The sequence below is a fragment of the Mixophyes fleayi genome, chromosome 1, assembly GCF_038048845.1.
Source record: "Mixophyes fleayi isolate aMixFle1 chromosome 1, aMixFle1.hap1, whole genome shotgun sequence".
Classification (NCBI taxonomy): domain Eukaryota; kingdom Metazoa; phylum Chordata; class Amphibia; order Anura; family Limnodynastidae; genus Mixophyes; species Mixophyes fleayi.
In genome coordinates, this window is record NC_134402.1 from 264,497,898 (window position 1) to 264,511,489 (window position 13,592).

The following is a 13,592-nucleotide window of genomic DNA, read 5'->3' on the forward strand; positions in this document are numbered from 1 at the left end:
ACAGACCGAAGGAAAGAAAAATCTAAAATTACATATAAATTGTACTTAAAAGTAAACACTTTTAGGCATCCAAATATATTGGTGTGATTCGTGATTGACCAGTTTGTTTGTTATTTGCTGCATTTTGGTTGGTGTTCACCAAAATACAGAAGACACCAAAATATGCAGGGAAAGCGCAACAACTGCACATTAATGTTAATGCATTTTTACTTCATTTTTCATGCATGAGAAAAAAAAATTACCACAAATTTGTCAAATTTTATCAAGTTCAGTATTCTGAGGAAAAAAGGTACAGCCCTACTTAGGTTATTATATCCCTTATCCCTGGAAGGGCAACACCCACAATAAATACCTGTGAAGGAAATAAAACAACGCGTCTCAAACCAAACTACTCACTCAATCAACAAAAGGGTTTAGCCCACAAACATCTACATTCCAGGCAAATGTTTTATGTGGGTGGCTTGATATATTACTATGAGTAATAAGCACCAGATCACTGGTAACACTAACTGTAACGTAAATGAAAAACTGCCAAGATAGAAGCCTCAATGTGACCAAGAATGTCTTAAGGCATGCAGGAATTGGTTTGAATTTTTGAATAAATACTTGATTTAGAAGTCATAAATGTCCTCACATTTACAACCAACCATCTCTTAAACACTCAAATTAAGATAGTAGTCACGTCAAGATCTTTCCTCTTTCACATGCAGTCACATATTTATTGGCATTAAACATATGTAAGCTTTATGGCTGCGTAACCATATAGTGAAATCATAAAGAATATAGCTCACAGTAATAATGCAGCAGATTATCTACTCTTTAGAACTCTAAAATATAAATGGATCATTTTTATTTTTTTACATCAGAGCTTAATTCTCCTCAGCGATTACTGTATTACTGTGGCTATTTTGAAACACTGCATAAAATGACTTAAAATTAGAGATGCTGGGGCTCGGTTTTCTCTGTAAACTGAACCTACCCGAACTTAGGGGATCCGAGTAGGCTCACGAGCCGGCTCGTTATTTTCACGTGTCCACGGATCTGAATCAAGGCAAAACGTCATTTTTGCGTTGTAAGATCTCGGGGGTTTTGGATTCCATAAGTACCTCTCTCCCCAGGAGATCCAGCACCATTGCTCACACAGAAACAGGGGTAGCAGTGTTCTTGTCACTCTCCATTCTCCAGTGACATTGCTCAGTGCCACTGCTCACACAGAAACAGGGGTATCAGTGTTCTTGTCACTTGACAAAAACTGACTGAAAAGGACTGGAAATTGAATGTTATTGAGGTTAATAAGAATGTAGGGAAGAAAAAAAAAAGCCAAATTATGTGATTTTAGCAAAAAAATAAAAAATAGGGATCCAAAACCAAAACACGCAAGGGTGGCTTTGCCAAAACCAAAACACAAAGTTAATCCAGATCCAAAACCAAAACACAGGGGTCAGTGAACATCTCTACTTAAAATATAGCTTTGTGCACTGCTGTTAACTCTAATGTCAATTTAATGTGTGTCTTTTCCTAAGCCTGCAGCATTTCAACAGTGTATTTAATTGTATCTGCATTTAAAATAAGAATAAAATACAATTATATTTTACTTCTGAAAAGGTAATCTGACCATTTTAATTAGGCACATGTGCTATTTGCATTTTAAAAAAATTTAATGTTTATTACTGAATTGCAGCCGATCGCCTCCAGGATAAGAGAGTGCTGTCAGAGATATTCTACCTCACGCTTAGTACAGGCCCCATTAAGGAGCTGCATTTACTACACATCACACCAATGTAAGCTGCTGCAAAAGCTAGCTTGGTTCTCATAGTTCTGAGAGCTTTATACAAGCTGTCAGCGCCACATGCCCGTGGTCAGGGCTGCAATAAGAATTTGTGGGGCCTAGTACTAATTAATTTGGCAAGTTCACCCCTCCTCCATCACTACTCCTCACCCTGCATGCCCCCCCGCCTCATAACAGTAAATTCCCCTCATCACAGCCGATGCTCCGCTCCCCCCACCTCGCAATCACAGCCGATGCTTCGCTCCCCCCACCTCGCAATCACAGCCGTTGCTCCACTCCCCCCACCTCGCAATCACAGCCGATGCTCCGCTCCCCCCACCTCGCCATCACAGCCAATGCTCCACTCCCCCCACCTCGCCATCACAGCCAATGCTCCGCTCCCTCCACCTCGCCATCACAGCCAATGCTCTGCCCCCCTCACCATCGCATAACAGTAAATACTCCTTTCCCCCCTCACCATCCCATCACAGAAAATGCTCTACTTCCCCCCATCCCCCATCATAATAAATTTTCCACTCCCCCCTTCCCTTGTCATAATAAACACCCAATTAACTTACCTAGTTTTTGAAGAGATGCTGCAGCTCGCGGTCAGTGATAGACTGGCAGCACGGCGCACAGTGACGATGTCACAGCACTGTGCGCTCACAGCCTATCAGGGCCTGGTAGCTGTAGCATCGCAAGGGACAGTAAGGCGGTCGGTCAGACTGAGGTGCCCAGACCGTCCAGGCAAACTAAGGGGTCTGTCCGGGCCCCTTATAGCTGTACCCCCTAATGGCAGCCCTGGCCGTGGTTGCATTACAGGAATGGAGAAGATAAGAGGATGGGGAGAAGCCCACCCAAGGGCTAAATATGAACAGGGTGCATAACTAGCAGGTGTTGTACAAAGGTGTAAAATTCTTTGAAGGCACTCTAAAAGCAGATAACTTGGCGCAGATAGCAATAATGTGCTATAAAAATTGCAAACAGATACAAATTTTAAGCAGTTTCCTCGAGTCACTATTAAATGTCGATTCTACGGATTACAGTGAATCATTAATCTCTGCAGAATGTTAAATTAGCTCCCATGGAGGGGGGGTTCAATTGTCTTACTTATTACAGTAACGCGGCCTGCGCACTATTACCGTTATTACGGTAATACTGTGCTTAAGCAGCTTTATTACGCTGGCCTTTTGCTCGCGAGCAGAAAGCCAGGTTAATTTTACTGTAATAACGCTGATATGGTTATCGTGACGCCAATCTGGGGGCAATTGAATTCCTCCCTATATCTAGTATATGTTTTTCATTATACTAGCATAACTACGCAAAATACATTTTTGAACTTAAAGTTTTTATTAAAATGTAACTTAGAAATTTATGCAAGCTTACATAGAACTATTAAATATTATAAATATGTTTGTTATTCGTTGGAACACATATTGATAAAGAAAGAAAGAAAAGTATAGAGGGGACGCAGTACATACAACATAGTGACCATTATCTGGCATGTTACCAGTAAGCCATTATTAGTTAGCAAATTCTGTATACCTCCTTTTACTGTTTTTTTTCCCCCCAAAAGTAAATTATACATTAAAAAATATTGTTGGGATCATGGGTCAAAAACATCATCTACCCTATATAAAGTGCATGTGCTATGTATGCATCACACAAATCTTAGTACAATGTTACGTAATATTTGAACTTTTTTGCCCTTGGTGAGACATGTTCAGGGTGTTGGCCAAGTACTCATAATATAATCTTATCCAATCACATCCCTGTTAGGTCACTAGTGCTCTGGTAAACATATCTATATGCTTTATGAGTGCCTTGACTACCATAATACATGCAGCATTTTATTGTCAGTACAGTATTACTGTCATGTTCATAAATCCAATGACAAAACACAATAATATCGCCATAAAGGCAGAATATGCACCTCAGAGGGTGGAATACAGAAAGAAAAGCTGTTTGACACAAAGCTCATTGCTAAAATGTTCTTTTCACCAACATTAGTTGTGCCATCACTCTTTATGACAAGTGGTAACTGATTAATGCTTTGGTTCTCTCCCTGCATACATAAATGCAACACTGATAGAACCAAGCACTGACTGCACTGATGTACCTGACAGGTCAGAATAACTAACAGTAGCAGTATGTGCAAGAAACTTTCCACTGGGAAACAAGCAAGAGGGGGGAGTGTGTATTCTGCCTGACAGTAATGGATGGGAAGGCTCAGTAGGCTCACAGTAAGTCCTGCATGACCTGGATTTCAGAGGAGTGACCTTACAGACAGAACCACACATCAGCTGATCCTGTTAGTGTCATATATGTGGGCTGACCCACATGATCTGTAGAAATAAATTAAACAGCAAATCTTATCTCTGTCAACCCAATACTGACTTTGTCCCAAAACCCTAAACTTTTGTCCCTTTCTACTTTGCCAAATATATAAAAATAGGCAGTATAAATAATGTTGGCCATAGTAGACGATTACAGGGTTTAGAACTTAAACATATGCATGTTGCCTGAAGCGACTGAGTTGACTTCTATTAGAAATCTTACCAATTGGAGTATGGAAAAACGTTTGTGAAATTGGTGTATGTTTAGTAAACAGAGCTGAGCCAGGTTTAGGTGCTACACAGATTTAGCACATATATGTTACAATTCTACTGATTATCTATTGAAGGCAGCTGTACAAGCATAGACTGGTGATGCCGTTATTGTAACACAATATTATACAATTCAGTAGCCCACTCTCTCTAATGGCTTTTAACCACTAACACTGACAAAAGAAAAGAGTAATAATAATAATAATAAACAACAATTTGTGATGAGCAGAACACCAAGATATTTTATGATCCTGCTGCAGCACCTTCCTACAGTAAGAAACAATGTAACAACTAGACACATGCAGTAGCTTTTGTATTCCAAATAACATTACAATTTGTTTGTAGACTACATGTTAAATAAACTATAATCACCTAGAATGCAGTGAATACCATTTAATTGTTCCATATGGATCATAGTCATACATTTTTGCATAAGTTCTGCTATTTTATCCACAATAAATGGGTAAAAGTAAATGGTAAAAATTACTACATGGGCACGAACATTCCTACCTCTTTCTAACAGCTGGGGGTCAGAGACCCATTACAATATATGGGTGATAAATAAAAGGGATATAGTGAGTTACCTGTGTGCTCCCACAGCATCCCATGGTCGCCTGCCTGCAGGTCCAAAATAGATTCCTTATCCCAGCCCTGTTATGTTATTATGTTCTTGTGGGTATTTCCAGAGGGGTGGGATAACAATAATAAAAAAAAACTACTACTATAGGGCAGAGGACGAAAAAAGGGTGTGGGTGGCAGGAAAGGAGGGGGAAACAAAAAAATTTAATGAAACAAACGCACACACTGACCAGCAAATACCGGAAAAACAGGAAACAAAAAAGTGAAAGAAAAAAAAACAGTTGTAAAATGTGGAAACGGGGAAGATCGGGATAATGCAGCTCCCCAGGCACCTCTCACGCTGAAAGAGACCTGCAGTGCATACAGGCTGCTCTGTCTGCTTTTCGATTCCCTTTTATTTTCTGCTCCTTTCTACGGTGAAGACGAGTCCCATCTGCTACGCCTGTCACAGGCTGGCATGGTGCTACCAGTCATGGCTTTGTACAGGGAGGCAGGGGAGAGGATGGCAGCGACAGACAGGGATATAAAGGGTGTTCTTCTTCTATGCCTCCCTCCACTGTCAGAGAGCGGCAAGCTGATTGTGTCTCCTGTAGTTGTTGTTTCCAGCCGGCTGGCCTTGTCTGTGGGGACTGCAAACAAAGAAGGTGGGGCAATAGCCTACGGGCAAGCACTGCAGGGATAGACAGCTTTCAGGTCTGTGTCCCACTCAAACAGGCACTGACTGCTTCCGGCTGGAAGGAGGGGGAGCTCTGTGACAGCAGACAGATCCTTCCCAGCAACAGAAACTCTGTGTTCACACGAGGCTGAAGTTACCTTCTTATTCACTTATTATTCATGCTCCAGCTTCTTATTCAGAAAACTTTATTTTTAAAGGGGTAGATCAAGTTGGATTACTAATTTCACATTAGATTAACACTAAAGGGTGTCCTTTACACAAATTGCAATAGTATTTAGCCTGGCCCAACAACGTTTTGGGCCTGAAATCAAGTGGCAAAGTCACCATTTTATATAATTTTGAATAAGTAGCGTAGTTTTCCAAGGGTTAAATTACATTAGGCCACATATTTGATAGCGGCAATCAACACAGGGTGGTCAGTTACATACAAACATACTTGCCAACTCTCCCGGAATGTCCAGGAGACTCCCGCATTTTGCGAGAATCTCCCGGACTTCCGGGCGAGTGTGGCAATCTCCCGAATACTGCCCACTTCACTAGGAAGTGCCCCACTTCCTAGTGAAGTGGGCAGAATTAGATCCCAAACGCCGCGATTCCCGCGGTGTTTGGCCCCAAAATGATGCGATTTTGGTTGTCTCGTCCCCCTCCACTGGCTGGCTCCCAGAAGGAAGCTGAAGAAAGTCGGCAGGTATGCATACAAAACACTTGTATTTTGCCTGGCCCAACAATGTTTTGGGCATGAAATCAAGTGGGCACAGACAGCATTTTGATATCTATGAATAAGTGTCTGTAGTTTTTCAAGGGTTACATGCCGTTGGGCCACAAATTTGATAGTGGGAATCAACATAGGGTGGTCAGTTACATACAAAACACTTGTCTTTAACCTGGCCCAACAACGTTTTGGATATGAAATCAGGTGACAAAGTGGGCACAGATAGCATTTTGACCATTTTGAATAAGTAGTTGAAGTTTTGTAATGGTTAATGTTTTTATTTAAAAATAAATAAATTCGGTAATAAAATATATCATATCACTTTCTCCAAAATTAAAAAGACAATCATCATATATACATCATCAAAGGATTTGGGTAATAAGGACCAATAGGAAAACAAGTGGAGCGTTCGGGAGAAGAGGATTTTATACCAGATTGAATGGATCCTGTGGATCACTGATCTGTAGATTATATTATAATATTATTTTGAATTCGCATTATAAGAGTTGATCCTATTAATTTTTGGTTTTGTATATTTATTATGGTATACTTTCAGCAGTAGCAGAAGTGTAGCTGACAAAGCCAAAACCCGTTATTAAAAAATTGTTTTATTGCTTTAATTATAATTGGCTGATTACACTGCAGTGTCAATGTTTAGAGATTAAGTTAAATAGTAATTTATGAAATACACTTCAACTATACAAAGCAAGATGGATGTGTGAACCTAATTTCACCTAGAGGTACATTTTACACCACTGTCGCCTCAGTGAGACCAGGGGCAGGGCCATCTTTTCCATTGGGCACGATGGGCAGCTGCCCGGGGCCCCCACGGGCAAGGGGGCCCAATAGGCACAGCTCTTAATGAGAATAAATAATCCTGCAAAAGCAAAATCCTGCAAATAAAAACCTACAATGGTCACTGAGCAAGTACATCTATCTATCTCTATCTCTATATATATCTATATCTATATCTGTATCTGTATACATCTATATATCTATATCTAGGGGCCCCGATGCACTGCTTTGCCCGGGGGGCCCATAATGTTGTTAAGATGGCTCTGAACAGGGGGTAAATGTATTGAAGCCCGTTTTTTTTCAACTCGCCGGAAATCGATTTTCAGGGAGTTGACAGCTAAAATTTAAAGCAGTGCTGGCTTGTAAAGGCAAGTTTGCCTTTACAAGCCAGCGCTGCTTTAAATTTTAGCTGTCAAGTCGCCGATTTCCGGCGAGTTGAAAAAAACGGAATTTATCCCCAGACCTCATTTCAAAACTCTGGGTAGTTTGTGGGTCTTGCATCGTCAACTGTTAGTCCATGGCTTACTGCTTGATTCCTTTCCTCTTTTCACATGACACTGCCCCTGATAGAATTTTGGCAATAAAATATATCATATCACTTTGTCCACAATAAAATAGACTATATACAAAATCAAGGGGTAAAATGGGCCAATAGGAACAAAAGTTCACATTATCATAACACCCAATTACTACAATCCTTCCACAAAAACTACAACATCACTTCACAAATAAAATGATATACACCAAAGAAAAATGACAATGCCTTAACACAATACTCAGCATTCCAACAACCCCGCCACCAATCTATAATACCACCCACACAGCCTTTACTGTCAGGAAATAAAAACAAACTTTGAATGTATGTAAACCTTACTAAAAGAAAAAAAAAAAGGATTTCCACAAAATTTAATAGTGACCGAATCCTAGCTGCCACTTAGGGAGGTCTCATACTCTGCCGGAGTCACATACTTTGACTTTGTATATAGTCTATTTTAATTTGGACAAAGTGATATGAGATTTATTTTTGTTGCAATTTTCTTTAATAAAAACATCAACCCTTGCAAAACTACAGCTTCTTATTCAAAATGATCAAAATGCTATCTTTGCCCATTTTGCCAGCTGATTTCATGCTCAAAACCTTGTTGGGCCAGGCTAAATACTATTGAAATTTGTGTAAGGGACACCCTTTAGTGTTAATCCAATGAATAATCGGTTATCCAACTTGATTTAATCCTTTAAAAATAAAGTTTTCTGAATAAAAAGCTGGAACATGAATAATAAATGAATAAGAAATTAACTTCAGCCCTGTGTTTTCACGGTGATGCCACATAAGTCATTATGCTGAAGAGTAACAAGGTTATGTTTTCTCTCCCTGTATAATACATTTTGTTCTGCTACACAGATATGTTCTCTGCACTGTGTGTAGTGTTTACAAGTTATATATATATCTCCTATATCTGGCACAACTATTTCATATTTTATATTGCGTGTGTGTGTGTGTGTGCGTGCTTGTATATACACTGATCAGCCACAAAATTAAAGGCACTTGCCTAATATTGTGTAGGCCCTACTGGTGCCACCAAAACAACTTTGACCCATTGAGGCATGGACTCCACAAGACCTTTGAAGGTTTCCTGTGGTATCTGGCACCAAGACATTAGCATCAGATTCTTTAAGTCCTTTAAGTTGCGAGTTGGGGCCTCCAATGGCTCGGACTTGTTTTTCCAGCACATCCCACAGATATTCATTCGGATTGAGGTCTGAGGAATTTGAGACCAAGTCATCACCTTGATCTCTTTGTCATGTTCCTCCAACCATTCCTGAACAATTTTTATAGTGTGGCAGAGCACATTATCCTGCTGAAAGAGGCCACTACCATCAAGAAACATCATTGGCATGAAGGGGTGTACTTGGTCTGCAACAATATTTAGGTAGGTGGTACATGCCAAACATCCACATGAATGCCAGGACCCAAGGTTTCCCAGTAGAACATTGTCCTTGTAGCATTTTGCCGACTTGCCTTCTCCCCATAGTGCATCCTGGTGCTATCTCTTCCCCAGGTAAACAACGCACATGCATCCGGCTGTCCACATGATGTAAAATAAAATTCACCAGACCAGGCTATCTTCTTCCATTTCTCCAACGGTCCAGTTCTGGTGCTCATGTGCCCACTGTAGGCGCTTTTGGTGGAGGACAGGGGTCAGCATAGGCACTCTGACCGGACTGTGGCTATGCAGCCCCATAGGCTGCAAGCTGTGATGCACTGTGTGTTCTGAAAGCTTTCTAATATTGGCCGGCATTAACTTTTTCAGCAATTTGTGCTACTACTGTGGGATTAGACCAGATGGTCTAGCCTTCACTTCCTATGCACATAAATGAGCCTTGGGTACCCATGACCGTCTCGCCGGTTCACCAGTTGACCTTCACTGGACCACTTTTGGTAGATGCTAACAACTGCAAACCGGGAACACCACCCCAGTGGTCACATTATAATTGGAACCAGGTCCCTAAAACTCTTGTCCATTAGCCAAATATAGTATAATAAAAGTAAATATACACACACATTTGTAAAAAGAAAGTTTAATGAAATACAAATACTCCTTCATACCCTCTTTAACCACTTTATTATACCACCATATAGCAACGGTAATTCTGAGATCTTTTAATCCAATGGCATTCTTGCATTTTTTTTAATCTCAAAAAATGTCCTAAATGTGTAATGAAAACGGGGAAGACAAACTAAATCTTCTTTTAATCCAATGGGAAATGTTCTTCACTTGTATTACTAAAGACAATGACAATCTTGGGTGTAGATCTGCTAAATCTTCTAAAAAGGAAAAGTGTTGTCTATAGCAACCAATCAGATTCTAGCTATCATTTATCTTCACCTCCAGTTTTCCTTTTTAGGAACTTTAGCAAATCTACCCACAGATCTTTTTTTTATTTACTCCAGGCCAAACCATGCCTTCTTGATAACAGACAACCCGAACTGCCTCTTTCAGAGCTCCTACAGAATTAGAATAAACTATGTTAACAGGGATTCTGTTTAGCATCTCAGCCAATCATGAGCGGTTTTGAAACGGTAGTCGCAATGTGTTTGGTTGGTGCTTAGGGAAATCCCTAAAAAATATCCTTCTCATCGTCTAATTTATTCAATTCAGGTAACTGCAATAAGAAAACAAGTGGGACGTTCGGAAGAAGAGGATTTTATACCAGATTGAATGGATCATGTGGATCAATGATCTGTAGATTATACTATAATGTTATTTTGGATTTGCATTGTAAGAGTTGGTCTTTTTAATTTTTTGGTCTTGTATATTTATTATGTTATAAGTGTAGCTGACAAAGCCAAAATCCGTTATTAAAAAAGAGTTTTATTGCTCTAATTATAAGTGGGTGATTACACTGCAGTGTCAATGTTTAGAGATTAAGATAAACAGTAATTTATGAAATACACTTCAACAATACAAAGCAAGTTGGATGTGTGAACCTAATTTCAGCTAGAGGTACATTTTACACCATAATATTGTCGCCTCAGTGAGACCAGACCTCATTTCAAAACTCTGTGTAGTTTGTGGGTCTTGCATCGTCAGCTCTTAGTCCATGGCTTACTGCTTGATTCCTTTCCTCTTTTCACATGACACTGCCCCTGATAGATGCACTCCGTTCTCACTAACATAATGACTGGAGAGGTGGCTGCCTTCTATAGTAAACTGATATACTTCAAGGGTCACATATTAAACTTTATCATATTTGTAATTGTCTGCTTTGCACTGATCTGCAATCCCTCTTCCTCCTGCGGTCACAAGGTGCAGTAGACTGAGGCTTCCTCCGATTAGCTTGAAAACTTCACCTGTAGTCAGAGCAAATATATAGTCTTGAAAACACCCAGGCCACTGGCGGCCTATGAGTCACCAGTTACCCATCAAAGTTCTTCTAGCTTCTCCCACTTGAAATACTTTGTGCTGCTGTTTACATTTACATAATTTGATTCACTTGAGGTTGTTCTATACCCACACAGAGAAGAAAACTAGCAACAAAAAAAGTGCTCCTGCATTACTATAGCAATGATGGGCAACCTGATACCTTCAAAGGACACATGTGTGCTCTCTAACTTTCAAAAGGGCCGTACATTACCCTTAATCTCAGAATAAGAGTTGGGGCCACATGTTAAATTCAGCGAGGCATAAAGGAAAGAACAAGACCAGTAGTCAACAGAGCAAAAAGTAGAGAAAATGATTGACAGGGTATAAAACAGGGATGAGCTGGCGCTTGAAGGGCCGCCTGTTGCCCGTCACTGTTCTAGAGTAAAGCATGATGTTCAAAATGACAATTTAAGTTTTACTGTGTGATGTTACAGTACATCACTCCTTAAAGGTTGGCAATAATGCGTTTACTACTACATCACAGCTAAGGATTTAGTGACAGGGTCTTCCTGTTTGTGGCTAACTTTACACTGATCACAAGTACAGTTAACATCAGCCCAGCCCTCCCTTTGTGCAATAGCCTGTCACATAAGGTTATCACTTTACACAGTTGTGTAACAGGCAGATAGTTTTCCTTTCTCTTACAAAAAAGAAAAGAAAACTACATTAAACAAAATCATAATTTAACTCAAATGTAACAAAATACTAAAATATTTACGTTCTTTGTCTTAAAATTACTACTCTCATATTATGTAATAAAGTAAGAAGAAATCACTTCGGAGCTTAGTTACCTGTTTAAAGAGATATTATATATCAACCACTAGTTGACGTCTGGAATTCCTGTATTGCACAGTAGGCGATGCATTATATCATACCAGGATATTGACTTTGGCATATCGCACAACATTACCAATGGGAAAATTGAGACTAATTACCAAAACCCCTTTGTTGAAAATTTTGCCCTTTTGGTTTAGTGATTATTTTTATATATAATATGTAAATATGGATACCTAAAAATTCAGGTTTTGAGTGAATGTTTAAATATTTTAGAAGATATCTGTATGGAATTCCATGAAAGGGGTTGTTGCTTGGGAAAAGCCTTGTAGGTGTTACTATGATGAAATGACCAGACTATATGGCATTCTAAGATCACTAGATATGAGGGGGGGGGGGGGGCAACTTAGGGAGTATTTAGAAATAGGAAGTAAACTGGGTCAGTGTTAGTTTCAGACATGTCTATCCATAGACAGACTGTGCAGTTTCAAAATAAGTTTCCAGGGGCGTAGCTTGACAGCCATTGTTTCTAGTGCTCTGCCTGTGAAGATCATTTAATCCACTAACATCTTTGAATAAATCCTGGTCAACAACTTGAAAATCCCCACATGCTGCTCCTTACTAACTGGAGCTGCCAATTAAAGTGTCTATTCCAAATTCCTGCTTTATCTCTCCATGGATTCATACACCAGCCTATCCACCCGCCACTTTAGATAGAGCCATGTGGCAGCCTGCACTCCTGCTGCAGGGTTATCCCTACCCACCTGCAGACTGCAATCAATATCAGTCTCCCTTCTAAAAGTAAGGAGGGAAGACCTCTACCCATCGTTGACAACTTGGGATCCCGATGCTTTGACTTCCCGAGCTACCATACACAGTGCAACACCAAAAACCCACAGTACCTCCCAGACCTCCTGCAGAGAACTGTCTCACATGAAAAGCTTGACATCTCTCAGTGCCTGCACCCGAATAGGTGGTTCCTACCACAAATAGTGGCCAAAAGGGAGATGCTGGCTCGGTGCAGTCTGGTCTGGGATCCTCAGCTAATCTAAGTGGGCTCATTATCACTGGAACCCACATTTCTCAATTGATCTGGGGGTCACCTTCTGCCATACTTATCAGCTCTACAAACAGAAATTGGCCTTCTCCACAGCTCCACAGCCGAGGGACAGTCATCTCTTTGGATTGCTATATTTACTGAAAACCCATCAAGAGCTTAAATCATTTTAATTGCCTTCACATTTAAGACCCTGCCTAGATCCCACGAGAATCTATGCAGGGCTCCCTTGCCATTAAACAGAGACCTGACTGACAACTGCAGGGTAACCGTCCACCCATAACCTACCATACTAGGCCCAGAACATAGGCCCTACATACCCATGGTGCCTCTTCAGGGTTAACAGAAGTACAGTGGGACCCTATTCTCCCTGTGCTGCACATCTCTGTAGACCTTAATTTTATATTCGCTCTGCACACAATTTCTGAGGCATCTGTCCATACTATTTGTGCTGCTGCTGCAAAATAGTGCAATCAAATTGGAATTTAGAACAATAACAGTCCCTTTAGCAGTGTGGTAAACACTGAGCTTCCCCTTAAAATTGTATTTCCAAACAGAGTTACCACTAACAGATACCCTATTCTACTTCATTGCTGTGTCTCAACCTCTAGGGAGAGCAAGAACACTGCCGTTTAATGGGCTTCAGATTTTCTCCATATTAGTACATACATAACCCAGCAACTACTGGCAATTCAGCAA

The 13,592-nt window shown here is 40.3% G+C and overlaps 1 protein-coding gene across 1 annotated transcript in view; it reads right to left on the reverse strand.

The window, feature by feature from the left end:
• The window catches only part of SLC44A1 (solute carrier family 44 member 1), a 94,164-nt gene extending 88,495 nt beyond the window's left edge, over positions 1–5,669 (reverse strand). Inside the window, exon 1 of the mRNA XM_075210451.1 lies at positions 4,959–5,669. Coding sequence (XP_075066552.1) covers positions 4,959–4,982 — 24 coding nt within the window. The 5' untranslated portion in view covers positions 4,983–5,669. The remainder of the gene's footprint in view (positions 1–4,958) is intronic.
• Positions 5,670–13,592: the final 7,923 nt, after the last annotated feature.